The sequence below is a fragment of the Cynocephalus volans genome, chromosome 3 (genome assembly GCF_027409185.1).
Source record: "Cynocephalus volans isolate mCynVol1 chromosome 3, mCynVol1.pri, whole genome shotgun sequence".
NCBI lineage: Eukaryota > Metazoa > Chordata > Mammalia > Dermoptera > Cynocephalidae > Cynocephalus > Cynocephalus volans.
In genome coordinates this window covers 140113101-140139063 of record NC_084462.1, presented here as the reverse complement: position 1 = coordinate 140139063, position 25963 = coordinate 140113101, and the positions used below count along the sequence as shown (strand labels likewise).

At 39.6% G+C, this 25963-nt stretch overlaps 1 protein-coding gene across 3 annotated transcripts; it reads left to right on the top strand.

The window, feature by feature from the left end:
- The first annotated feature begins 1259 nt into the window (after positions 1-1259).
- Positions 1260-25963, top strand: CCDC198 (coiled-coil domain containing 198). 3 transcript variants are annotated; one of them, XM_063091972.1, is made up of 6 exons: positions 1260-1482; positions 3799-3881; positions 13567-13653; positions 15080-15178; positions 16035-16194; positions 25728-25963. In XM_063091972.1, the coding sequence occupies exons 1-6, from the start codon at positions 1260-1262 to the stop codon at positions 25961-25963; spliced, it is 888 nt and encodes a 295-aa protein (XP_062948042.1). The 3 variants fall into 3 exon arrangements, with proteins under 3 accessions (XP_062948042.1, XP_062948041.1, XP_062948043.1); XM_063091971.1 differs by having other exon boundaries at positions 15077-15178; XM_063091973.1 differs by lacking the exons at positions 1260-1482; positions 3799-3881 and adding an exon at positions 3887-3928.

Sequence of the window (25963 nt, the reverse complement as noted above, 5' to 3'; positions counted from 1 at the left end):
AACAATTGGATTAATCCATTCACAAGGGTACAGTCCTCAGAATATAATATATACAGACCTCTTAAAGGCCCCAACATTCAATTACCATAATAAGATTTCCTACCCTCTTATAAGTTTGCAATACATAAACCTTTGGGGGACACATTTAACCTATAGCAACTAGCCTCTAGTTACCATAGACAGTTTTGTTTGCAGATACTGTTAATATGTGATTCTTTCTTACAAGTCTCTGCTGCAGAGAAAATTGTATGTGAAATGCAAAATGAGTTAAGTAGTAAAAAACTAAACTCAGATGTCTTTCTAGATTAACTCTATTGTTTATCAATGGTGTTTAACACCCTTGGCAAGTGGATTTTGCAAAAACGAAAAATACGTCTTTGAATTTCTCTACAAGGATGTGATGAAAACACAAGTAATCTGTGGTCATGAACAATTAGAGCTTGAAAATGACTCCCGTTTCTAAATATAAAGAACAAAATAAAAAACACATATAAGCCCACCATTCAGAAATCACTACTCAATATTTCCACACATTTCCTTCCAGTCTTTTTTTCTACTTATTAAAAACACAGTCAATAGGCTATCTTTGAAAACTCAATTTTTATTTCAATCCATTTATTCAAGAAGTTTGTCCCCTCTCCCCCAGGAAAAAAATTCTATTGTCTTCCTGCCCTCCTGCAATGTAGTCATCTCCTTCAAAGGCAACTCAAGTCATTGTCGGAAAAATCCAATGACACTTTAGCCACTTTGCTGTTTCCTTTTCTATTTGGAAGATAAATTCTGTAATTAAAATTAAAGATTAACCAAGCCTTTGGTAATTAGCAGGCATCCCCTTATTTCTAAAGGTGACTTAGCAATTCTCAGTTTTTACATAGGTACCTGCAATGAAAGGGTCAAGTTAAGATCTCTCTAAACCTCTGCTCCTGGTGTCAGATATTTGTTTAATGATCAATAGTGGTTTCTATTCCTACCACTGAGTTATTCAGTAAGTGGCATAACCAAGTCAATGTTTAACTGGATTCTTTGGGTCTGAAATGGCAAAGTAGGAGTTGAGCAGAAGTCTCCATGGAAACCAGCCTCCCAGGAAGTGGCCAGCCGGGTTAGTGTGTGGGGAGATAGAGCTAGAAAGATGTCATGAAAGAAATGCCTGCTTCATACAGCTGGGTTAAACTTCTAGAATACCTTGATTAAAAACAGCTACGTTAAAGGCCCTCCAACCACTTCCTTCACGGTTTTCCTTTGAATGTCTTTCCCATGAAATGGGCCTGAGCCACTCCAAGGCTCACCCTAGGGTGATCAAAGTGGCACCTTTGCAAAACCAAGAGGAAGAGACTCCCTCGGCTGGCCCTGCAGACTTTGCATTAGATCAGAATCTGGAAGAAAAGAGTTCATACTCGTTGGCTAGACTGCAGGACTGGAATAAAGGTTTGGAAGAGCAGCTGCCACCTCTACGAGAAACCTGGTATGGAAGATACTCTGCAGGTAAACATAAAACCCAGCATGAGATTTGTGTATCTGGACCAAAGAGAGCATTGACAGATAGCACTATAATCTCAGAAAGTTTCTAAATTACTGAAATGTGTAGGAATATATTTCAATGAGGATTAAATGCTTGTCAATCTAAAGTATTCCGGATACATTACAATGGGTGGGTAAACTGTACAAAGGGCTTTTCACCATTACAGATAAGAAGGAAGAATCATTTTGTTTCAGCTTCATTCATAGCACTTTTAGGGTTTATACCTAACTTTACCAGACCATAAAATTATATAGATACTAATGTGATAAATGATAGCAATCACATGACTCAGTTAGGTTCTAAATTTAAATCATTCTCTCCAGTACAGTTAAATGCATCAGGCTTCGTGGTTTTGAAAGCAGCACTTTAGGAGTGAGTCCATTCTAATGTGAATTTAGAAACCGCCCCAAACAGAATTGACTTATTTCGGTACAGATGAGTGAATGAGTCACCCCTTCCCCAACCTCATATTCTTCATGGTCATCAGCAGAACTAAAAGAATTTTTTCCCATTATGATTTGAAGCTCTGAGCCTGAAGTGGCTATAAGTTATCCTGGGATACCTTATAAGACATGTAAAATGTTTTATGATGACCACAATGATAATTAAGCAGACATTCTAATTTAGGAAGAGAAATATATTTTTATAATGTTTACATACACATGCCATTTTCTCTTTTCTTCACATTCTGGATCAATAACAAAAGTAAATTCCCCGTATTGGATGGAATGGTCAAAAAGCCTTATATTCTCTCTTAGTACCTAGCAGATCTTGCCCAGAATGATTTTCAAGGCTACTTTTTGTAGAACTGACAACTTTTGACTTGTTCTATATGGCTTATTTTTATGTTCTTTTTATTCTACAATTTCTTAAGCACATGAGTGGGAATTTTCCTCTTAGTTTCATTGGAGAATTCCTTTGTTTATCAAACCCTCTATCCAGAGTTTTAGGATTTTGGTAACCGAACAGTGAAAACTGATTCTAGTGCTTTAGAGTCCCAACTGCAAAATGTGCTTATTTTTGAAATGACAAAATCACATTAAAAATAAATAACAAAGGGATGGGACATTCTGATCACTATTTTCAAGGAGCCCATATTCTAACCCCAGCTTCACCAAATACCAAATCCTGTGACCTTGAATAAGGTACTTCATCTAAAATCTGCCTAACATAATCTATGCCATTTTGAGAGAATCTAATTAAATAATGGGGTGATTTCACTCAAATCACACTATAAAAATAAAAAGTAATCAGAATTCTGAAAATAATTGTGCCAAAAATATTTACATTATTAAATCCAATATGTTTTGTTGTTGTTTGTGTTCTGCTCAATGTGCTGGCATCTTTTAAAAGAAAATAAGGACATAGTTCCCATCCTACTAAAGTTAGAGACAGTGAAGTCTGTAAAGTGTTCAGTCATTCACATGTCTTAGGGTTAGAGGTGAATAATTATCCAGAGATTTTTCCACTTAAAATGCAGAGTGGGAGTGTAGGGTAGTCTACATAACAATCTAGAATTCAGAATGTGTCCAGATTAAGAGGGAAGGACAAGAACTTCATTCATGCGGCATTGGTTATGGTAGCAGTCTCAAGAGCCCAGGATAATCAAGCTAAAAAATAAAATTCACAATGGATCTGTTGAGCCTCTTTATTTCCTAACAGTGGCTTAATTCTGCAGACCTGGCTTGTTTCATCAGGAAAGAGTATCGATATGTTGCAGTACCGTGGCAACTTGTAGGAATTTCTTTCCTAGCTGGAGGAACTATTTAATTGTGATTGTGCAATGGATAGCATTGCGTACTCATGCTCCATTCCTTTAGCACCTCTCTATCTAATCACTTATCCGTCTATCATCTGTTTCACCTAAAAAGATCATTTATTTTCATTTTTTAAAGCTATATTATTTTCTGTTTTCCTATATTTTATGGAATTAAAACAAATTAATAAGTTTCTATTTTTCAGGCCAAATCCTATATTTGAATAACATTTGTAGTTTATACATTGTTAATTTTGCAGATCTTCCTCTAAATATCAACCTGGGGAGTTAAGGAAAACAAAAATTAAATCCTGAATCCAGGCTAAAATTTTATCATTTACATTCATGTAGGGCCCCTGCCTATGTGTTTTATCTCCACATTTAACCTATAGGTTAGACATATATTACTGAAAAGGTACAAAATTGTGTTAACAAAGTCTAATAACTAGTGATCAGCCTAATTGCTTAATTTAGTGGTAGATTGTTTTTAATAGATTATTCTTGCTTTTCTCTGTCCTTCAAGAATCCAGGGCCATGTATTTTGACATCCCACTGGAACAGGCAGAAACAAGTATTATTAAAAGGCATCCACCCCGAAGACTTCAAGTAAGATGAATTTAAAAGACTTCATAAAGAATGTCTTGGATTTAATGGTAACATCCCTTTTTAACCATAATCATAAAAGAGGGACATTGATAATGATCAACATGTTAATGAGAATGTTGTTAAATGCTGTCAATTACAAAGCCCACACTACTTTGGGATTTCTTTTGGTGATAATTTTCACTTTTAAGACCCACAAACAATAGAAGCAAGTTTAGCAGGAAGGACATAGGCATGATGGGACTCAAGAGGTCTGGATCTAGCACTGATGAGTTGGATGACTATGGGAAAGTCACTTGTAATAAATATTAATAACAATAACAACAACAACTACTACTACTATTTAATTGCCACATACTACAAGTCAGATACTATACTAGGCAATTGATCTCTGTCATTCATTTAATCTTCTTATCCTCCTATGAGAAAGAACATATTATCTTTGTTTTACATATGTGGTTCAGAGAGTTGAGTAACTTGCCCAAAGGCACATAGAGGCTAGATATCAACTAGGTTTCCAAAGTCTGTACTCTTGACTGTCAGTGTAAGTGATTTTCATAGCCCCTATTCCTAAACCTTTATCATTCTGGATGTTAACTGGTTGTTGGAATTGGGGACATCGGATTCCAAGGCAGCAAAGCAAGAGCTTTAAATGCATTCACCTTAATAAATATTTAATGGATTCTCTCTAGAGAGCTATGAATTCTAAGAACTCTTATCCTCGAAAGGGAAAGATATCAGAATTGGTCCTTGAAAATCAGCATCAGCTAAAAGGAGGGTTTGGGGCTCCCTTGTGAGCAGGATCTATCACTGACATTTGAAAAAAGGGAATTGGAGCCAAATTCACCCAAATGCCTGGACCAATCCCAGGGGTATTAGAGCTCATTTGTTGAGGATTATTTCTCTTTCCATTGGTTTTTATTTACCTGTCTTCTCCAGAAGCTCATAATCATAATTTGAAGTGATTATATCCTTTGATCCCCAAAGAGCATCTTTCCCCAAATATTAGAAACTTTAAAAATATTGTTTAAAAAAAAAGTGTAAATAGAGCAAATTAGTATATAATTTCAAAATTTTTGAGCATATTTCTAGCTAGACAATTAAAAAAGTATATTTTATTCCTAAATCATATGCTTCCTTTCAAAGGAGTATGTTTAATATATATTCCTGTGAAGCCTCTAAGCTGATTAACTAAAATAGAAGATATTGCTATAGCCAATGAAAAATACTTGTGTAGCACTCTATAGTTCACAAAGTACTTTTTATGTCTATCAACCCTAAATACACTAAGGTCAGGCTTTGATTCTCCCAATAGTCAATAAAGCTCAAAAAGATAAACTCCAGTTATTTCAGAGCCAAACACTATACCCCGACCCTAACTAACCAGCTTAAAAATGAAGCATCAAGACAAATGAATTATTTGAGTGCAAAGACTGTCTTATTCAGTCCTATTTCTTCAGTCTCTAACACTCATTACGTACCCCATAAAAGTTTGTGAGTGAATGAATGAATGAACAAATGAATGAATGATAATGAGACCCATAATACCTGCTGCGGGGGAAAAACACTCAAAGTGCACTACTGCTATTGCAGACCTGGGATATCACTGCATTAGAAGTCTAATTGACTAGCCAAAGCAACCAATGTGGTTAATTATAAGGTACAGGAATGTTTTATTGAATCCAATTGTTGGGAGACACCTGGACTTCAGGGAAGAATTGTGCGTTGGGACCTGACAGGCAAAAGAACTCTCTAAGTGCCTCCCCTAAGCTCTTCATGCATTCACTCTCTCTTCCTGCAGAGAAGCTTTCTCTGCTCCTCATTTCCACTTGATGAAATATGGCCACCCCAAGCTTGATCTTATAGTTCCAGTCAAATGAACAAATTGGCCTAACCCTCTTGGTTCAAATTCCAAATTTCTAGGAGAAAAGATCTTATTGGCTTAGCTTTGTTCATGATTCCAGCTCTGGTCCAATGAGCTATGACCAGAAGATAGGCTCATGCAGTAGAAATGTGGGCAGAGGAGTCATCCCTGCAGATTCTAGAGTCAGCTCCCAGAGAAGAAGGAAATCACGAGGAACTTGGCAGACACTCCCAAACATATCAACTATAATTATCTTCACAAATGAGGCTCAGCACATTTTCCACCACAAATGGGTTTTTGAGAGAATAATAAATGCTGGGTTCCCATGACATGCTAATTAATAGTCTAATCTCTGCCAAAGAAAATTCTAAAAGTATTTGTAATTATTAAAGCAAATCTAATTGCATCCTAAATAATTTGAGTTGCATATTTGGCACTCTTCACTTCCTGAATATCTACTCCTTAAGCAAAGAGCAAGTCATAAACTAAGGTTCTCCAACTTGGTACTGAGAGGATCTGAGAGCCTTGGCCAGAGAACTCCGAATCAAATGTGCCAGCCCTCATGTTGAAGAGTTCATCGGCACTGTCCCCTCTGGCCTGATGACTTTCTCATCCAGCCTTCCCAGGTCCAGCCTACATTGGAGATGTTCCCCTTACGTATAGTAGGTCCTTAGGTGATCTCCTTGGATGACTTCCTCGTCTCCAAAGATCTGTTCAAATCTCACTGTTCCTATAAGGCCTACCCTAACCAACCCATTGACAATTGCAACCCTCACTCCAGCATTGTTGATTCTCCTGGCCCCTCACTATTTTGTTTTTTTCCCCCCCAGAACACTAATTCCATCTAACATACAAAACACTTTACTTATCTATTATGTTTATTATGTGTTTTCTTTATACTCTCCTACTTCCAATGCTGTAATATAATCTTCACAGACACAGGAATTTTTTTTGTCTTCAGTAATGTACCTGAATGCCTAGAACAGTGCCTGGCACATAATAGGTGATCGATTAGTGTGTGTTGAATGCTGAATGAATAAATGAATTGCAGAAGTGAGAAAGAAGAGTATAAATCTGCTGGTGAGAGATAAGGAGGGTGGCTCTGACTTGTATGGTTTCATTATTTTGTTTTTGGCCTTGGACAATACTGAGTTTACTCAATACTGACTTGCCATGAACATGGCATATATCCTCATTGCTCAGATTTTCTTTTAGATCTTTCTATATTGTTTCATAATTTCTTCATAGGGGTCTCGTGTAATATTTTTAGGTTCGTTTCTAAGGACCTGTCTCAGTTAGGGTTCAACCAGATAAAAAGAACCAGTAGAAGAATATATATTTTAAAAGATTCATTGCAAGGAATTGGCTTACATGATTCTGCATACTGGCAAGGCAAGTCTGAAATCGACAGGGCAGGCCTTCAGGAGAGGCAGGCTGGAACTCCAGGGCATGAGCTGAAGCTGCAGTCCACAGGTAAAATTTCTTCTTCTTCAAGGCAGCTTCAGCTTTGCACTTAAGACCTTTCAACTGATTGAATCACCCTGATTATCTAAAGTAATCTTCCTGACAGAATAATCACAAAAATTCCTCGAACTATTTAAGTCAAGTGGACAGATATGATGTGGCAGCGGGGGAGCAGTAGGAGTGGAGAAGAACAGGTAAAGGGGCATGAAAATCAACTACGATGTATATTGAGAAGTAAAATAAAAATAAAATAAATTAATTAAATAAATAAAATAAAAATAAAAGATAATACAAATAATAATAATAATAATAAATAATCTTCCTTACTTAAAGTCACTGATTACGGACTTTAATCACATCTACAAAATAATTTCACAGCAACACTTAGTGTTTGAATACCTGAAGACTGCAGCTTAGTCAACACATAAAACTGACCATTAAAATACCTTACAGTGTGTTTTTCTTCCTGTTATGAATGAGTTTTTTTCCATTTAATTTTCTAAATTATTATTATTGATGAATAAGAAAGCTATTGATTTTTGGATATGGAATTTTGTGTTCCATAACTTTATTGAAATACCTTGGTAATTCTAATTGTCTACAGATTCTTCTGGATTTTTAAGTAGACAATATCTTCTATAAATGAGAATAATTTTTTTTCTTTTTTCCCAGTTCTTGTTTCCTGTCCTTGTTCTCTTGGCTTTTGCATTGGCTAGAACTTCTTTTGCAAAAAGAAGTTTTGCTAGAGTTTCTTTAATGATAATGGGTGTCCTTGTCTTATCTATGACATTAGTGGGACTGGTTCAAAAACTAAGAAAGATGTTTGCACTTTGGGTGCTAAGAATTTTTCTCAGGGTGAGGGTTAAATGTTACTGATTTTTTTCTCCATCTGTTAAAATAATCATATGTTTTTCTTTTTAACCAGTTGAGACAATGTATTACATTAATAGATTTTAAAATGTTGAACCATGCTTACACTCCTGGCATAAATCCTACTTCGTCATGAGATACATATATAAATACATGGCTGAATTTGATTTGTTAAGGCTTTTTGTATCTATGTTAATAAGTGAAGTGGATCTATAAATTTCCTATACTGTTTTTTCCCAGTTTTGCCATCAAGGTGGTATTAATTTTTTAAAATACGTTGATTACCTTTCCCTCCTTTCTATTCTACAAAACATTTGATATAACACAGGTGTTATCTTTTCCTCAAAAGGTTGGTAAAAAGGGCTTTGAAATCATTTTTTGGCCAAGTGAACTTTTGAGAGGAGTGAAATATTTTCCTACTAACTTAATTTATTTTGTGGTTCTTAGTTGATTTATCTCTTCTTGCTTATTTACATTTTTCCAGGAAATTATCTGTTTATCTAAGCCTTCTTATTTATTATTTAAAGTCTTATATTCTTCATATTCAACCTTTTGGTAATGCTTGTAAAACAAATCTTCCAGTTTCATTTTTATGCAGCTCTTTTATACTGGGTAGAGGGGTGGTGAACAACTCAGCCCCTGAGTTCAAGTTGGGAGCCTGGCTCAAGTTTCCCGTCTTAGATGGAACACTTTTAGATTCCCTTTACCCATAGAAGTAACCCACTGCCATCAGGAGCCCTAAATGCCTTATGGATCACCTTACCCCCAATATTTGCATTTTTATTCTGTTTTCTGATCTATAAAGATGTTTATATTGTATTAAAGTCTGACTACATCTTTCTCATTTTATGTTTTATTTTTCATTGCTAGATGTTTGCAGCACAGAATGTTATTGAAATGTGAACTCATTGCAATGCCTTGATCAGAATTCCTCCTGGGCCTTATGATTTCTCTCTCCAAGGCTATCCTGTATACCTTTCCCTGCTTCTCAGATTTTTAAAAGGCACATTCATAACTAATGGTGCCACACAGATTTTATGTCTTTGAGTTGCTCTGGCCTCATCTTCCTCCTTTTGCTTTTTTTTTATGCTCCCTCTTTTCATTTTGTAAACAGAAGCAACCATCTCAGGTTGGTATTTATCACGAAGTCCAGTGACTTGTGGTCTATGATTGATACTGGTCTATGATTGATTTAATCTCAATTCCTGAATCTCCGAGCAGACGCTTCAACTGATTATGCTGACAATTTATTTTGTTTGAGAGCCAAATAATTCAGAAATCTTTAGAAAAATAATACATTTTTTACATTATAAAATGAAAAAAAAAATGTGTCATTCTACCAATTCACCAGTAATTCTTTCCATTGGTTCTCTCTGAAGATGAGGTAAGGCAATCTTACTTCCCAGGCAAGGGAAAGGAACATGCATATGAAACCAGAATCTGAGACAATCTCATTTGGCTGGTTTACTTAGATGAAGCCAATTTTCCCAACAATTTTTTCTGCAGTGCTTCTCAGGCCAAGTGCAAATGATTTAACAGAGGGATCCTATTTGCAGGGTTAGTTGCTGCCATCTAGTGGCTACTATGGAGGAACAGTGTGATTCTTCAGGTTCTCTTCAAAGGCGGGGAAGAAAGTTACTGTCTGGAGAGAGTTCTTAAAGATACCTACCACTTAACCCTTGTTAGAACTGTGGATCTCTCCTAAAAAGACTGAAAATAGAAGGAAGGGGTCTGTGATTAATTATATATTCATACTACCAAAGCAAAAACCTGGCCCTAAGAATTTATGGATAGATGATTTTAAACAGCCAAAAACCCTTGGCTTCTTCAGACTCAATTTTTCAATAGTACTCCACAAACAAATCCTTTGTAGTCTATTTTGATGTTGTTCCTTTATTTACCTGAGGCAGTATGGAGGCCAATAAACCCTAACCTAGAAAGAAATCATCAGAATCCCCAAGAGAGTTTTGAAAACATATATATATATATATATCCCAGGATATACCCCAGACCTGGTGAATCTCAGTCTCCAGTGAATGGCACAGGAATTTATTTTTTTTTAATTCCAGGAGATTCTGATAATAAAGCATTTTGGAAGACAAATAGTGTAGAAGAGAGCATGGGATTTGAAGCTGGACTGATGTGAGATTGAATCCTGGAGATGCCATTTCCTAGCTGTGCAGCCTTGGACAAGACATTAACCTCTCTGAATGGGGAAATCATCATAATCATCCACAGGGTTCCCACAAGGACTGAACGAGATGACATGCTTATAACCCTGGGCACCATGTGCAGCAATGCCTGCAAAGTCATATAGGCTTAATCAGAAAGAACAAAATCCTGAACACTCTCGTATTCCAGGGGATGGCACAAACGCTTCCTTGTTCTCTCTCCAGAAATCCCTCTTCAGTCATTGCTGATTCCTTCTCTCATAGTGCTTGGAGGGTCCCTTCTCCCTTCATCTCCCTTCCCCTCCAGTCAGAGCACTGGATCAGCTGCTGCCTCCTGTGCCAGCTGGTCTCATTTGCTTTGCCTCTTCACATCCTGCAGAGTTGAGAGCCAGGGGAACAAACAAACTTCTCTTACTAGTATTGATGACCGCTCAGTACATCTTTGCTAAGTTGTGTTAAAAGACTCTTTTCCTTTTCTGAGGTAGAATGGGATGAAGAACCAGCCCCCACCACAAATGCAAATTGCCTGGCACGTATCTGACATGAAGATGAGTTCTTCATATCCTTTGCTCTTTTTTTTCTTTCTTGCCAGGTCAACTTTGGGTTGTTCCCCCCAGAACAGGGCAGATCCAGCACAAGGGACCAGAAATTGGTTCTACAGTGAAGTTGGGGCAGCCCAGGTCATACTCCCCATTACAAGTGCTGGATACTCAGCATTTATTTCCCATGGCCCCACTCTCTCTATTTACCCTGGTCACCTTGAAAGCCAAGCTGACTTCCAGATGTACTCCTTGATAACACATCAAATCACAACAAAATGAAAAACAACTTTTAAATGAATGAGCATTTGCCTTTAGTGTTGGACTAAGGTGGCAGTGGTGCTCACACTGTTTGCAGCAGCATGATGTACTCCTGGTTTTCTTCCTCCTTCTCAAGCCGTTGCTTCTCAGTCTCCATGGCCAGCTCATCCCCATCCACCAGCCACTCAGTGCTTGACTCTGCTCTTCTCTCTCTTGACCACGCCCATGACCATGGTTTTGGTCATGCTCTACCCAGGGATGATTCCCAAAAACACATATCTCCAGCATAGACCTCTCCTCTGAGCTCCATGCCTATTTAATTATCTACTCAACATCTACACTGACATGTCTCAAAGGTGTCTTAAACTTAACCTGCTCCAACCAAACTTGTATCTTAATTCCATATCTCATCCAAACCAGGTCTTCTTCTAGGATTCCCCATATCTCAGTGAATGATAACACCATCATCCACCCCTTGTACTGGAGTGTCATTTGTATACTTCACTCTTTCTCACCAACCATCACAAATCCGTTTGGTCAGGTTTAAGTATTTGCAGAGACTGTCAATGTCCCTCGACCAACCCCGATCCACTTTGTCCTCCTAACTGCTCTCCCCTCACCCATAACTGTTCTTCTCTGACCTGGTTCCCACACTGCAGCCAGAGTGACCATTTCTTTACTTTCATTTTGGGCAGCTGGCCAGTACAGGGATCCGAACCCATGGCCTTGGTGTTATAAGGCTGCGCTCTAACCGAGTTACCCGGCCAGCCTAGTCATTTCTTTAAAAGTAAATGTGATCGTGTTACTACTTTGTGGTTGCTCTTAAGACCACCAACATATTTAGAATGCCCATCGGCCCTGTGTGACTGGCCCCTGCCTAACTTCTCCAGCCTCTTTTGAGTCTTCTTTCCCTCACTCTGAACTGAAGCCAAGTGACTTCTTTCAGTCCTTTCAATAGATCATGTTCTCTTCCCACCTCAGGGCTATGACACACTTTGTCCCCTAAAAATTCCCAATCTTTCCATCTCTGCTGAAAAATTACTTTCTTGGGAAACTTTCTTGGACTGCCTCCTTAGTCCTTTCCCTCCTGTGTTAATTGTCTAAGGTTGCTGTAACGAAGTACCACAAACTAGGTGGCTCAAACAACAGAAACTTATTGTCTCACAGTTCTAGAGACATTCTGGCTTTTGCAGGAAAATGAGGCCAGATGATTTTTATTGGTTTAGTAAAAATGGCCAGCAGGTGGGGGAGTGGGTTGATCAAGGGGTCCATAGGGCTGATTCCTTCTGAGGGCTTTAGGAAGAATCTGTTCCATGCCTCTTGCCTAGCTTCTGGTCAGTCTCTACCTTCTGCCTCATGTGGTGTCCTCCCTGTGTGTGTGCCTATGTCTACTCCAGTATGACCTAATCTTAACTAATTACATCTGCAATGACCCTATTTCCAAATAAAGTCACATTCTGAAGTACTGGGGGTTCAGACTTCAACATATGAATTTTGGTGGGGGGGAGCACAATTCAATCCATAACATACCCCATTTCCAAGTTTGGGCCTTCCAGTTATATACTGCCATGGTCCTGCCCTGTCGACTTTTCCTTTAAGGCACTGGTCATAGTTTGTAATTATCAATCAAATAATCACACAAGCAAAAGTGCATCTGTTGCTCATAGACTATAAGCTCCATGAAGGACCATGTCTATTTTCGTTGACCATTGCATCTTCATGACTGCATGTAGCAGTCATTCGGTGAGTACTCATTGAGTGACAATAAACTCTGTGACCCTCCAGGTCCCTCATTGCATGTCAATGTGAAGAGACCAGCTTTCATCTCCCAAGCCTGCCTGGCCACTCCTCGGTCCTCAGCTTGTGGAGCATTAGGTCATCTGAGGCAAGAACGGCTGGAGGCAGACCCATTGACGTGAACTGCTGCCCAGTCTTTGTGACCCCTTAAAACTCCAGGTTGATCTCTCCCATAAAGCCAAGCCCCTGCTAGAAAAAGATGTCTCTAAGATTTGTTAGCACACTGCACTTTAGTTTTAAATGTGTCTCATAATCATCAGTGATTATTACTAAGGAGACTGAGGGAGCTTCTTTGGAGATCTTCAAAACAGGTCATTTCTCTAAGAACTGGAATAGTACAGTGAGATCGTTAAGAGATGAGTAAAACAAAGTAACTTCCTGGTGCCTCTTTCATCTCTAATATATATGCTAAGACCTGGTTGTTTGATAGCTTTGGACATGGTCCCTCAATGCAGACAGAAAAAGACAGTCTCTTAACTGTCTGACCAATATTTAGATCAATAAGCCACTGGCAACAGTGCAATAGAACAAAAAGAACCCAGAAAGGTCGAAAAGCCTTTTTCACGGACACAACTGTAATCCTGTTGGAATTGCCTTCCCTGTACACTCTCAGAAGTAAGTGCTGCTTTTGCAAAGTGTTAAGATAGCTTAATGGCTAGCTTCTGTGTTTCATCATCTCGTGGCACGAGGAATGCTGAATGCTCTAAATGTTGGACTTCTAGAAGCTTGAACCCATGGACCTGCCTCAAGTAATTACCTACAAAAGCCTCCTGAGCCAGCAAGAAGCCAGAACAACTCACAAGACAAAGGTGAGCCGTAGCAGTAACTGGAGGGGGTGGCTAACTGGGGCAGGGGCATGGGTCTGGGGCAAGCTGTCCTTTTCATGTACTCCCTGCATGGAAGAGTTTAAAGATAAATCCAATGGTGAAGTCATTCAGAGTTAGAATTGTTCAAAGCTGTCCATTCTCTCCTGTGCCTGCCTCCGAATGGCAGTTGCTGTGACCTCTCAGATGAGCTCTGGGCCCTTTTCAGCTTCATGATGAAACAGGGCAATGTGGAGGAGCGAGAGGAATTTTACCTGGAAAATGGTGATTCTAGAAGTTTTCAAATCTTTGAAAAATCCAGTATGACTTTTCCTTTCCATTCCCCTTCCGAACTCCCCCAACTTAAAACTTTCTCTTCATTGTCAGTTTTCAGGAGAAACCTTATCTACAAGTTGTTCCTGACTTATTTGCCACCTCACCAAAAAGTAATCCTGGGAAAGGTCTTCTGTAGATCTTTTCCCTGCTATTCACTTGTAACCCTCGCTGAGTAGAACTCTCCTCGCACAGAAATAAAAGCCGTGAGGTAGGAGTAGATTCTCAACACTTTCTGCTCCTAATTCACCTTGAAGCCAGCTAGATGTGGCGGTGCAGCTGGCTGCCTTGGTAAAAGATGTCCAGGTGCTGTCAGATCCTCAAGGCCACATTCATGGGGCTGACAGCACCTGCAGAGATGGGCTCCTCTCTGTGGTTCACAGAGACTGACAGTCACTGTCCACAGGGTACCACAAAAGATATCATTAAGCACATCCCTTCCTTTTCCTGGCAACATGGCAACAGCAAGTGACAAATGAAGGTATACTCACCTCTCTTGCCCTCAATAACTGTCTGTATTGTCTCATTGGAGTTCATAACACACAGGGTCGGGGGGAGTCCATCAAAGTCACAAATAATCCATTTCAAATCCTTTCTAAACTGCAATGTGCTCCAGAGCTTATATTGGTATATGGAAGTACACTCTATAGAAATAGGTTTTATTTAACCATTCAGTGGCTCTCCTCTCATTTCATACCCAGCCAACCAATCAATGGAAGAAGAGGCAAGCAGAGAAAGGAAGGTTTCATCAACCCAGAACACATTTCTGGGGAGATAGTAATAAGCATCTGTTGACAGGGAAGTGATACCTTGTTGAAATGAGATATGGAAAGATATTTCCATTTAAGCTTTGCAAAACTCTACAGGAACCTTAAAAACCACATTATATACATAGCAAAGTGCCACTTCATTCACTGATAGCAACACAAAGGACTTGTCAGGAACACACAATAGTCCACCTTTGTCATCACAGGAGATCTGTATGGATTATGATTAATTAATTAAGATCTTACTCTGTTCCATAATGGATTTAAGGTGTGGATTGTAGAGTCAGTAACAAAATACCCCATACTAATGAGTGTGTCATCTTTCATAGCAGGAACTGGAAAAGAAAATGCAAACTCCAATATATACTTCTGGAAAAAGACAATATTTGCATAAGATGCAAATGCTGGAAATGAACCGTAAAAGACAAGAGGTGAATATGAAAAAAGAAAATAGTGTCATAATTACCAAAGTTATGCCACATAATCACTGCCATGGTACAGGAATATAGTCAAGCACACATATCCCGTCGTCACTTAGCATTTTAAATTCAGTCATTGGGACCAGCCCGTGGCTCACTCGGGAGAGTGCGGTGCTGATAAATTCAGTCATTGGAGCTAAATGTTCAACTACTGAAGCTGGGAACAATCAGGAAGATCCTTTCTGCTAATGACCTGTTGAGTCTTCTCTCTGTTTTCACACCTCTCAAGGATGTATCTGTGTCTCAAATCTCCCCTTTTCTAAACAGGTTGCTCCTATGACATTCTGGCTTTTGCAGGAAAATGAGGCCAGATGATTTTTATTGGTTTAGTAAAAATGGCCAGCAGGTGGGGGAGTGGGTTGATCTTTATTCTGATAGCTAGGTCTCTTTGTGTAATTCATGCCATAGAATTATCTCACGAGAAAGACTTCTTGTAAAGAAAACCCATTACCAGTAATGTCCTGTAACTGTCATATTCCAAATTCTTCCCTCTAGGGAATGAGCCTGTAGTTACAGTCCTCTGCAATTTCAAACATATTAGCTAGCCTATGAGAAATGTTTCTACAAGCGTTTTCATCTTAATTGAACCATACCTTTTGGAGACTATGGGCATACTCATCTTTCTCCTAACAAGACTGTGAATAAAGTTTCCATGCCTTCTAACAGGAAAAGGGAAACTATGTTCTGGTTAGGGGACTGCAGAGGTCTATAGATAAGCATACGACTTGCAAAGTGGTTGATCTGTTGATATATTCTGGTGAAGGTAGCTTGGGGAGAACATTAACCACTTATAGCTGATCATTTTCAGGACCAAATGGACTTGAAAAACAGTCTTCACAGGGAGGCAAGAATTAATAAGCAAAAACTGAAGGACCATAAAGCCAAGAAAATCCTACAAAGCATTCCAAAGGATGATGACCATAACCTTCTAACCACATTGCCTGATGAAACCTTGAAAAGAGATCCAGGTGAGTCATATAATTTTTTAGTAAAATATTTCAAGTGTTTTTAAAACTTCATCAAATGAACTCCCAGTGTGGGGACTGGGAGGGAGGTGAGAAGACAGCAAACAGCCTTGGGTTCCTGCTGATATTTTACTTCCCAGAATATAGTGGGCATGTTGCCACATAATTTTGAAAGGTTGGGAGGAAAAGACAGAAGCTGCTTAAGCTCTGTAATAAGATATCTCTTTCTTTTTATGGGTCTTATATGTTTACATGCATTATTGCAATCCTGCCCCATCCCTAGGAGGAGACAAGGCAAAGTAGCCTCATCTTGTGGTTAGAGAGAATGAAGCACATGGAGATGTATTAAATTGCCTATGGTCACAGCAAATTTGTGTCGGCCAATTTGGTACCATATACAGACACTACTGTCCCCCACTGCACCTTTTCCCCTGCAGGTCGGCCCTCGGCACACTCACCATGTCTAAAGTGAATCCAGCATCACTGTCCACCAGAGCTTGCTCCTCCTGCTGTACCCGCTGTGGCAGTGGGTGAGGCCTCCATGCCCATGTCAATCAGCCAGAGAGCTGGGGCCCTCATCAGCCCTCTTCTCCCTCTCCTTGCACCTGGTCAGTCACAATGCCCTGCTGACATAACCTAGCATTGAACTCTGTCCTCTCTTGTTCACTCCCAATGGGGTTGGCTTAGGTCCAGCCCTCTATCTGTCACACCACAGCTATTGCTACAGCCTCCTGCTGGGCTCCTCCCACTAGGTCTACACTCTTCCCATTCACCCTCCACTTGGGTGGTTCTCAGCATTGGTCCCCAGGCCACCAACATCAGCATCACCTGGGAAATTGTTAGGGCTCCAGCCAGAGTGACCGATTCAGAAACTGTAGGGGCTCAGCTGGTTAGAAGGCAGTGTTATAACACCAGCGTCAAGGGTTTGGATTCTCATGTGGCCAGCTGCCAAAAAAAAAAAGAAAGAAAGAAACTGTAGCCGTAGGGGTTTGGCCCAGCGATCTGGGTTTAACCACTGCTGCAGGTAATTCTGAAACCCTAAACTTTAAGAAACACTTAATTTTAAGGGTTTCTTAACTCTACTTGGTAATCAAAGTATTACCCACAGACTAGCAAAATCAACATCACCTGGGAGTTTATTAGAAATGCAGAATTTGAGGTTCCACCCCAGATCTACTGAATCAGGACCTACATTTTATCAAGATCCCAGGTGATTCTCACACACAGTGAAGTTCTAGAAGCACTGCACTAAAATCAGAGTAATCTTACAAAATGCAAATCTATGTCATTCTCCTCCTTAAAAAAAAAAAAAAAAAAAAAAAAAAAGCTTTCAGTGAGTCTCCATCAGCCTGAAGATAAAGTCTAAACTCCTTAACATGGCATCCTAAGCCTCTCAGGATCCAGCCACTGCCTACCTTCCTAGCTCCATCGCCTGCCACTCTCATGCCCAGCCCCTACTCTCCGGCCAGGCCTAACAGCTCTGTGGCCTCCTATTGCTCTATGCTTTCCAATGGACACCCGGACATCCAAGTCCATAACCTCCATGTTATGCTGCCCCACCAGTGAGAGCCCCATTAAGTTTTCCCTGTCCGTATTCCCCCAGGGCAAACCCGTAGTTGCAAATGTACAATATTTTTCACACACACACACACACACACAGATTGCTGCACTGTGGGCCAAACCCCCACATCAGCAGGACTGACTGCTGAGAGAGCTATGAGAAGCTGGCCATGTCTCTGGAGGTCTTGAGCTCCTAAAATGCAAAATCACCTTCTGAAAGGGACTCTGCCTCTGCTCAGAGGAACAAGATGCTTAATCAATACATTAATTAAATAAGAAAGGGCTAAATAATTAAAAATCTACTTGAGACATCTCTTTAACCTATACTCCCAAGTCTCAGAATGAAATATGCTTTGTAGTCACATTGATAAACAACTTTTCCAAGTAAAAAAAATACTGGCAAAACAACTAAGAAAAGGGCCGTAGCTAAAGATACACACTTGGAGTCATCACTTGAGAGCAGGCCAAGAAAAACCAACATTGGCAGTCTTTTGGAAGATTCCCCAGACCTGGCGGGGCCCAGGAGAGACTGTGGCACACAGAGAAGGGCGTTTTCCTCTGCTCTGATTCTCTTCAAAGCTGCTTCACTTTGTTCAAGCTCAGGTTTGTTGAGTGCTTACTGTAATCCAGGTACTATGGTCTGCCTTTAACATGCATTATCTCATTTAATCCTCACACAACCTAAAAGATAGGAGTTACTATCTGCCCTAATGTGACAGAGGCAGGATTCAAGGCCATGTCTTTTTAACCCGTCCTCTCTTATGGCTTCATCAGGATGCCAAGGATTTAGATCTCTGTCCAGGACAACCTTGGGAAAGGCTGCAAGGTTGTGTCTCCTCAACCTTATCTTTCTAGATGAGGCTGTACTCTGTGACTTCTGAAAGGAAGTAAGAGCGCCAGAAAACACTGGCCCTCTCGTTCCTCTGTCCCTTCACTCTCCTGGAGTGGGGGCCCTCCATTCTTCTTTCCAGTCTACACTATTTTTCATTTAAGTATTACTGAGAGATGACAAAGGAAGTGATGGGGGTGTGGAGGGGGAGACTAGAAGGAGTTACTGAGGCGAGGGCCAGTTCAATGCAAGACAGGGAGCTATGGCTGCATCAATGTGCATGGCCAGCCATGAGCAGAGCCACACGGGAGCTTTTCAAAAACCCCGTTCCTGGGTCCCAACTTCATCTTACTGAATCAGAATCTCTGGCGGTGGGAGGTGTGAAAGAATTCTATATTTTAAAAAGTTCCCCAAATAATTTTGAAGATTAGCCAAACTTAGATGGACTGGATAATGCTTGAGCTCTCTTTCAATGTTACATAATGTTTTTCTTTGTAATGACTATGTGTATGTATGTGTGTGTGTTTGTAAATACACATGACAAAATGAGCCTAGAAAATGTAGATTTTTCTAGCAGGAGATAGAAAGGAAATTCTAATTCTTCTCATTATAATGAAATCACAGTTACTAGAAGCTCATAGAATAAGAGGTCTGCACCAACGCATTTGCCTATTGCTGAAGCTATTGGAAGGGGAGGTAAGGCAAGTATCACTTATTTGACGATGGAGAGATTACAATGCCTACAAAGTTTACCATTCTGTTTTGTGCTTTAATTCTCATTGTACAGCCCTGTACATGTAAAGGTGGAGGATACTGGGATAATAATGGATGTAGGTAATATTTATAAAGTGCTTCTAAGCATTTAAAATTTGTTAGTTAGTCCTCATATCAACTCTACAAGGTGAGGATTACTACCACCTCTCTTTTATAGGCAAGGAGACTAGATCCAAAGAGATCAGATCACATGCTCAAGGTCACAGCCAGCCCGTGAGAGGTGAAACTGCTCAAGAGACGCATGCTCAGGGTGCCTGACCTGAGAGCCTACAGACTTCACCACTGTACTTGTCATATGCTCTAGCAATGATTCCTTTTTACTTATTCCAAGAGAGCATTTTTTATTTTTCTCCCTGTCTTCAAAAATAGTTCACTTTGCTTTCTCCTAAAAGTGGAGTACAGCCAAGATCAACATAAGCATTCTGCTAGTCAGGGTCCAATAATTAAGGTTCCTCTACCTGTCTTCTCTTGCTTAATAATACGTTCACCCATTCTTGTCTCCTTTTGGAAGGCAGGATGAGAGTTTAGCTCTCTCGTGAGATAAAGGTCAGTCTGTTTTCTGCTGCCTCTTTGAAATGAAGTCACCCATGCTTTACATATATTTTACATATACCTAAATAATAAATTACACATATAATCACACAACTTATACAGTCATGTATAACATACACAAAGTGGACATCACTCTTTTTGGTGTACAGTTCTATGAGTTTCAATGTGTTTGTGTGGCTTCTGCCCTTTCCAAAAGCCATGAGATGAATGTGAGTATAGTAGGAGGAAAAAGCACTGGAATCAGGATCGAAGTCCTTCACTGAGTTCCAAGAGTGCATTTACTAAATGTAAGCTCCATGACAGCAGGGACCTTTTCTTGTTCCTAGAGTAGTACCCGGCACATAGTAGCCTCTCAATAAATATTAGTAACCTCTCAACAAATATTATATATTTTTCTGTGTAGGTTTCTTCTATGTGGAGAAAGCACATAACTAAATTCCAGTTATTTAACCTCTGCAAGCCTCAGTTTCCACATCTGTAAAATGGAGATAAAGTATTGTCTACCACGTAGGGTTTAGGTAAAAATTAATCTAATATGAGTAAAGGAGCATATAAAATATAAAGTGCTAAACAAATGTATGGGAATATGGACAAAACTGAAGAAAGATGGAATTGATGTCTTATAGTGAAAACTGTATGCTTCAGGGAAGTGTCCCTCTAAATCCATCATTTGAATGTCATTTTCACAATTCCGGTCTTATTTGGACAACTGTACTATTTTTCTGTAAAGTATCTTGTTTTGTTTTTTAAATATAGCTTTGTCTTTGAATAAACTGAAATTATGAGTTTGACATAGTAAGAATAAATTTTTCTAAAACACCTATTATAAAATACACAACCATCAAACACTTTTCATGCCTTATATGATTCTTGTACTACCTAAATCACTGCCTGTTTTTCTCCACTGGCATCTGTTGCATTCCTCTCTCCCCAAAATTAATTTCCTTTGCTCCCAAAACCAATTTAGGTTTCTAAAGGATATGTTTTATTTATTTATTTATTTTAAGTCTATGAACCACAGAGAATTAAACAGGGATTTATAAAAAAATTTTAACAAGTAATAAGACATCTAGCTCAGAAGTTCTCAAACTTTAAGGCTGTGTATACAAAACTGTGTACATATATTATACTTCATGAGTGACGAGGGACTGATTTTCAAAGATAAACATGTGAATTTTGCCTCACATACTAACTTTAGAACTGAATTATTATCCAAGAGTGCTGTGAGACTTAAGCTATCATTAATATTACATTGGATTCTACCACTAACAAACATTCTCTTCCTATTTGAAAGCTCCTGCCTCTAGTTGGATGTTCTAGAAAATTCCTGTTCCCAGTCTGAGTGATGCATCTCTTGGTTCATTTGCAAAGCAGAGATGATTGACACCCTCAAAGCCTTGATGAATGAGACCTTTCCCAGGTCCTAATCACTAATACTTCCCACCTCCCAAAATCCTGATTGCTTCTTTGTTCATTTATTTTTTATTTATTTGTCAGAAAATACTTGTTGAGCATATTCCAGATGCCAGACATTGTGTGGTAGGTCCATCATATGGTGATGAGCCAGGTAGATGTGGTTCCTGGCTTGTGGAGCTTACACAGACATAGAGACAATGAACAAGGAAATGTTCAATGACAGTATGATTGGCAGACCTAATAATCTGTGGAGTCAGAGCAGGTTACCATGAGGAAGTGATATTTAAGCTGAGACATGAAGTAGCTGGATAAAGGGGACAGGAGTGCAAACAAGTGTGAGGACCAGGGGTGCTGGAAAGCTCAAAACTGTAATTAATAACAGCATGTGCAAAAGCCCTGCAATGACATGGAGCACGATGGATTCTAGACACTGGGTGGAAAAGAGATTCAGAGAGTGACTGGAGAAGTGTCTGGAGACACAGGCAGGGGCCAGATCACAGAGGGTCTTTTAAGTCACATCTGATAAGGATTTTGAACTCTATCTTAAGATCAAAGCAAAGCCATTGAAAATTGATAGGGCAGGGGAGTGGCACATTCAGGTTTATGCTTGTATTTTTAAATATCACTCTGTCTACATAGTAGAGAATGGTTGGGAGGGGACTGCAGGAGGATGTAAGGAAACCAGTTATAAGGACATCGTGAAAGCACAAGTGAGAGATGGTATTTGCACCAGGAGAGCAGGGTGAGGATAAGGATGGAAAGAAAGAGCCAGATACTAGATATCTAGGAGACAAAATTGTCAGAACCTGGTCATGAATTAGATGCGGCTGCATGGAAAGAATAAGAAGCCCAGGTGGGTTCCTGAGTTTCTCTTGAAGAATTAGACAGACAATGGAGCAAAGGTAGTACCATTTGCTGGATTAGGGTAGCAGGGGGCCGAAGCAGGTTTGTGAGAGAAAGAGAAGATGAGGTTGACATATTGCCAGGTAGACACCAAAGTGAAGGAGTCTGGTTTTACAAAAAAGTCTATTGTAGTTTAGAGAGATCAGAGCTGCAAACATTAACTATAGTTATCTGTCAGTGCTATGCAAATAGGCAACAACAATAATTATAATAGTATTCAAGGGCAGAACAGAGTAGCTCTTCACTGAGGCAGAAAGGAAACTAATGAATCACAAGGCATGAAACCTTACACTGAAATATTTGATTTTCAGCTCATCAATCAAGTACATTAAATATGTACAGCTCTTTGTATGCCAAGCATACCTCTATAAAGCAGTTTTAAAAAATATGCATGGGGGAGTTCCAGCCAAGATGGTGGAATAGACGGTCCTCAACATCACTCTCTCCCACAAATCAACCAATTTACAACTATAAAAATGTAACATCAGCCAAGCTGGGGCCGCTCAAGCTCAGGGGAAGAGGAGGAGAGACCTACGGAGTTCATGAAGGCGGGAGAAACCACGATGAGAGAAAGAAAAAACTGCTCTGAGCGTTTCAGGCTGTTGCTGCTTTAAGGCTTGAGCTGATGAGCACATGGAGCAGGAGGTGGCAGAAGCCATAGCTGTGCCCTTCAGATGCAGTTGCTTGGAGGCAGCAGGGGAGAAGAGGGCCTTGGTGGCCCCCAGGGCAGCAAGACCACTAATAGTGTTCCCATGAACCCACGCAGGAATGAGGAGCCAGAACAACTGAAGAAAGGGAGCCATTCAGAGGCTGGTGAGTCAGCACAGGGCCCGTCCCATGGGAAGTGTTTGGAGCATGGTCAGTGGGGAAGACAGGCCCACTGGGAGAACATTAGGACACAGCAAGGATAGCTGATCTGCCCTGCAATCAGTGCAGGACCACTCAGAGGAGACTGGTTGGGAATGCAGAATTGCATGGGGTACAGATTGATGAAAAAACTCAGGCCCAGATCAGAGTTTCTACACAATCCGGATCCACCAGGTGTCTGGAGAGCTGGAAGTACCTATAAGATCAACCATTAAACCCTGAGCAGCACAAAAAGCCTTCCCGAGGGAAACAGCAGCAAAGCAGCAATTTAACTCAACCACACAGCTCAGTACTGGTTCCCACAGGAAATTCCCCCGAGTTAGAAGTAAGCAAAGGTCAAAAAATTAGTTTTGGCCCAGCACACCACCAGCACCTTGGGGCCTGCCTGGGAACTGGAAGAGTTAGGGACTGGACCCCAATCCCAAATAGAGACCATGCTAGCACCTCAGGGCCCACCTGGGGACCCAGGGCATGGAGAAGGGGACCAGACTGCCCTCCCACAACCAGGCACACCGCGCCAGCACCTTGTGGCCCGCCAAGGGCCAGAGGCATGGAGAAGGGGATCAGACACACCCCACAACCAGGCACACCACCAGCACCAAGGAGCATACCAAAAGCATCACCTCCACATGAGTGGCCCACCACAGCCACCACAATAACCATGGCTGCCGAGAAAGTGGCTAGACACCACAACCACCACGCAGATGGTCTGCCAAACACTGGAGTGCATTCACACAAGGAGAATCACCAGCAGAGATAAAGAAAAGAAGAGGATGTCTCTCTCCACAAAGCCCATTTCAGAGTGGGCTCTGCTCTATGATAATACTGGGGGACCTGATCACACCTCTCAGCATTGGACAGATCATCTAGGCAGCAAATCAACAGAGTAATCATTATGCTTTCAGAAGGAGAGAAGAAATCTAGGGTAATTAGAGGGGGGAGGGGGAAAATGGTGGGGGAAGGGGAGAGATTGGACAAAGGGCATAAGGAATAATTATGATTTGTAACAATATATATGTTAGTAATATTAATTTGATCAACATATCTCAATGTTCAACCCCCAAAATATGTATAATCGATTTTGATTCAATAAATAAAATAACTTTTTAAAAAAATATGCATGGGGGGAGAAGAAATCCTTGATTTTTTTCATATAATAGTACACGACTTTAGATACCAAGGGCTTACATATGTCAAAAGATTTAGTAAATAATTATCATTAAGTGACATCCAAAAAGTTGTGTCTGCTGCAATTAGACTAGGGAGAAACTCTGAGCTTCAACCTAGGATTATTTCCCTAGCTCAGAAGTGGTTGGGAAAATTTTGTTTTCTTGAAAGCCAGCTATCCTTGAACAAAGTGCTCTGGAGTGCATTCTAAAAGGATGCTGGGTACCGCTTAAATAAGAAGCTAAAGTAAATACATATACCCATAAATCAAATCCCACACCAAAAATAGTCTCTTCTAACAAAAGATATAAAGTAAAATAGAATGCCCGACATACTGAGCTCCCAGTTCTATAGGTGTGGGGTGCAGCACAGGAATCTGTTTCTAAAAGGCTGCACAGATGATTCTGATATGAAGTCAGAGTTGATGTAAAGGTTAGAAGAAGTGTATATCATGTGCCTAGCACTAGATATTTAATAAGCAGCACTAGGCAACATCACATGTGCAACATTCTTGCTCCAAATGTCTAACTTTAATTTAATCACAAGGAAACAATTAGACAAACTCAAATTTAGGGTCGTTCTGCAAAATAATTGACCTGGATTCTTTAAAATGTCAGTGTTAGGGAAAATGAAGACAACAAAGACAGAGGAGCAGGAAGAGAAGAAGGAGGAAAAGAAGGAGGGGGAAGAGGAGAGAGGTGAGAAAGTAAAAAAGAAAAGGGGAGCATTCTTGAATTAAAGGACACTGACAGACGAGAAAATAAAATGCAATGCATAATCCTAAATTGGATTCTGGACCTAAAAAATAAAACACAAACAAGACAAAAAAAACCAGCTTTAAAGGGCATTTCCAGGAAAACCATGTATATTTGAATATTTTCCACATATTACAAAATAGTATTATATCAATGTTATATTTCTTAAGTGTAATAATTATATTGTAATTACATATGGAAAATACCCTTGTTCCTAAGATATTTGTGGTGATGTATTTAGGGGGGGTAGTGACTCTGCAACTAATTCTCAAATGGCTCAGCTGAAAAGCAACATATATATATTGCTTTCATTATATATATAAGCATATATTATACTTATATAAGTATAATATATAATATATATACTTATATATAAGTATATGAGTATTATAAGTATATATATAAGTATTATATTTATATATAATAAAAGCAATATTGTTGTAAAATGTCAATGGGTTGGGGTGTATAGGTGTGTATTGTACTACTCTTATGACTTTCAGAAGATTTTTTAAAAAAATTTTAAATAACTAAAAATATTTTTAATGCTTACAGAGACACCAAATGGAATGATACACAATATATATATATATATATATACTTTTTTTTTGAAAAATCACCAAGAAGATTATTCTGGGTTCATAAAAACCTAGTCACTTAATAAACAAATAAATCATTGTTGAAAAAAAATTAATTTAACTTTCTATTTTTTTTAGGAAGTTTACAGAATGCAGAATTTTTGGAACATCAAGCAGGGAATAACTATTGCCCCCAGAAAACTGGCAAAATGGAAACATGGCTCCATGAACAAGAAGTCCGGGGACAGCTTCTCTGGGACAGTTCTAGTTCTGACTCAGATGAGTTGGGGAAAGATGTGAAGAAACCAAGAGCACTGGTGAGGACTAGGACAGAGAGAATCCCACTTTTTGATGAGTTTTTTGATCAAGAATAG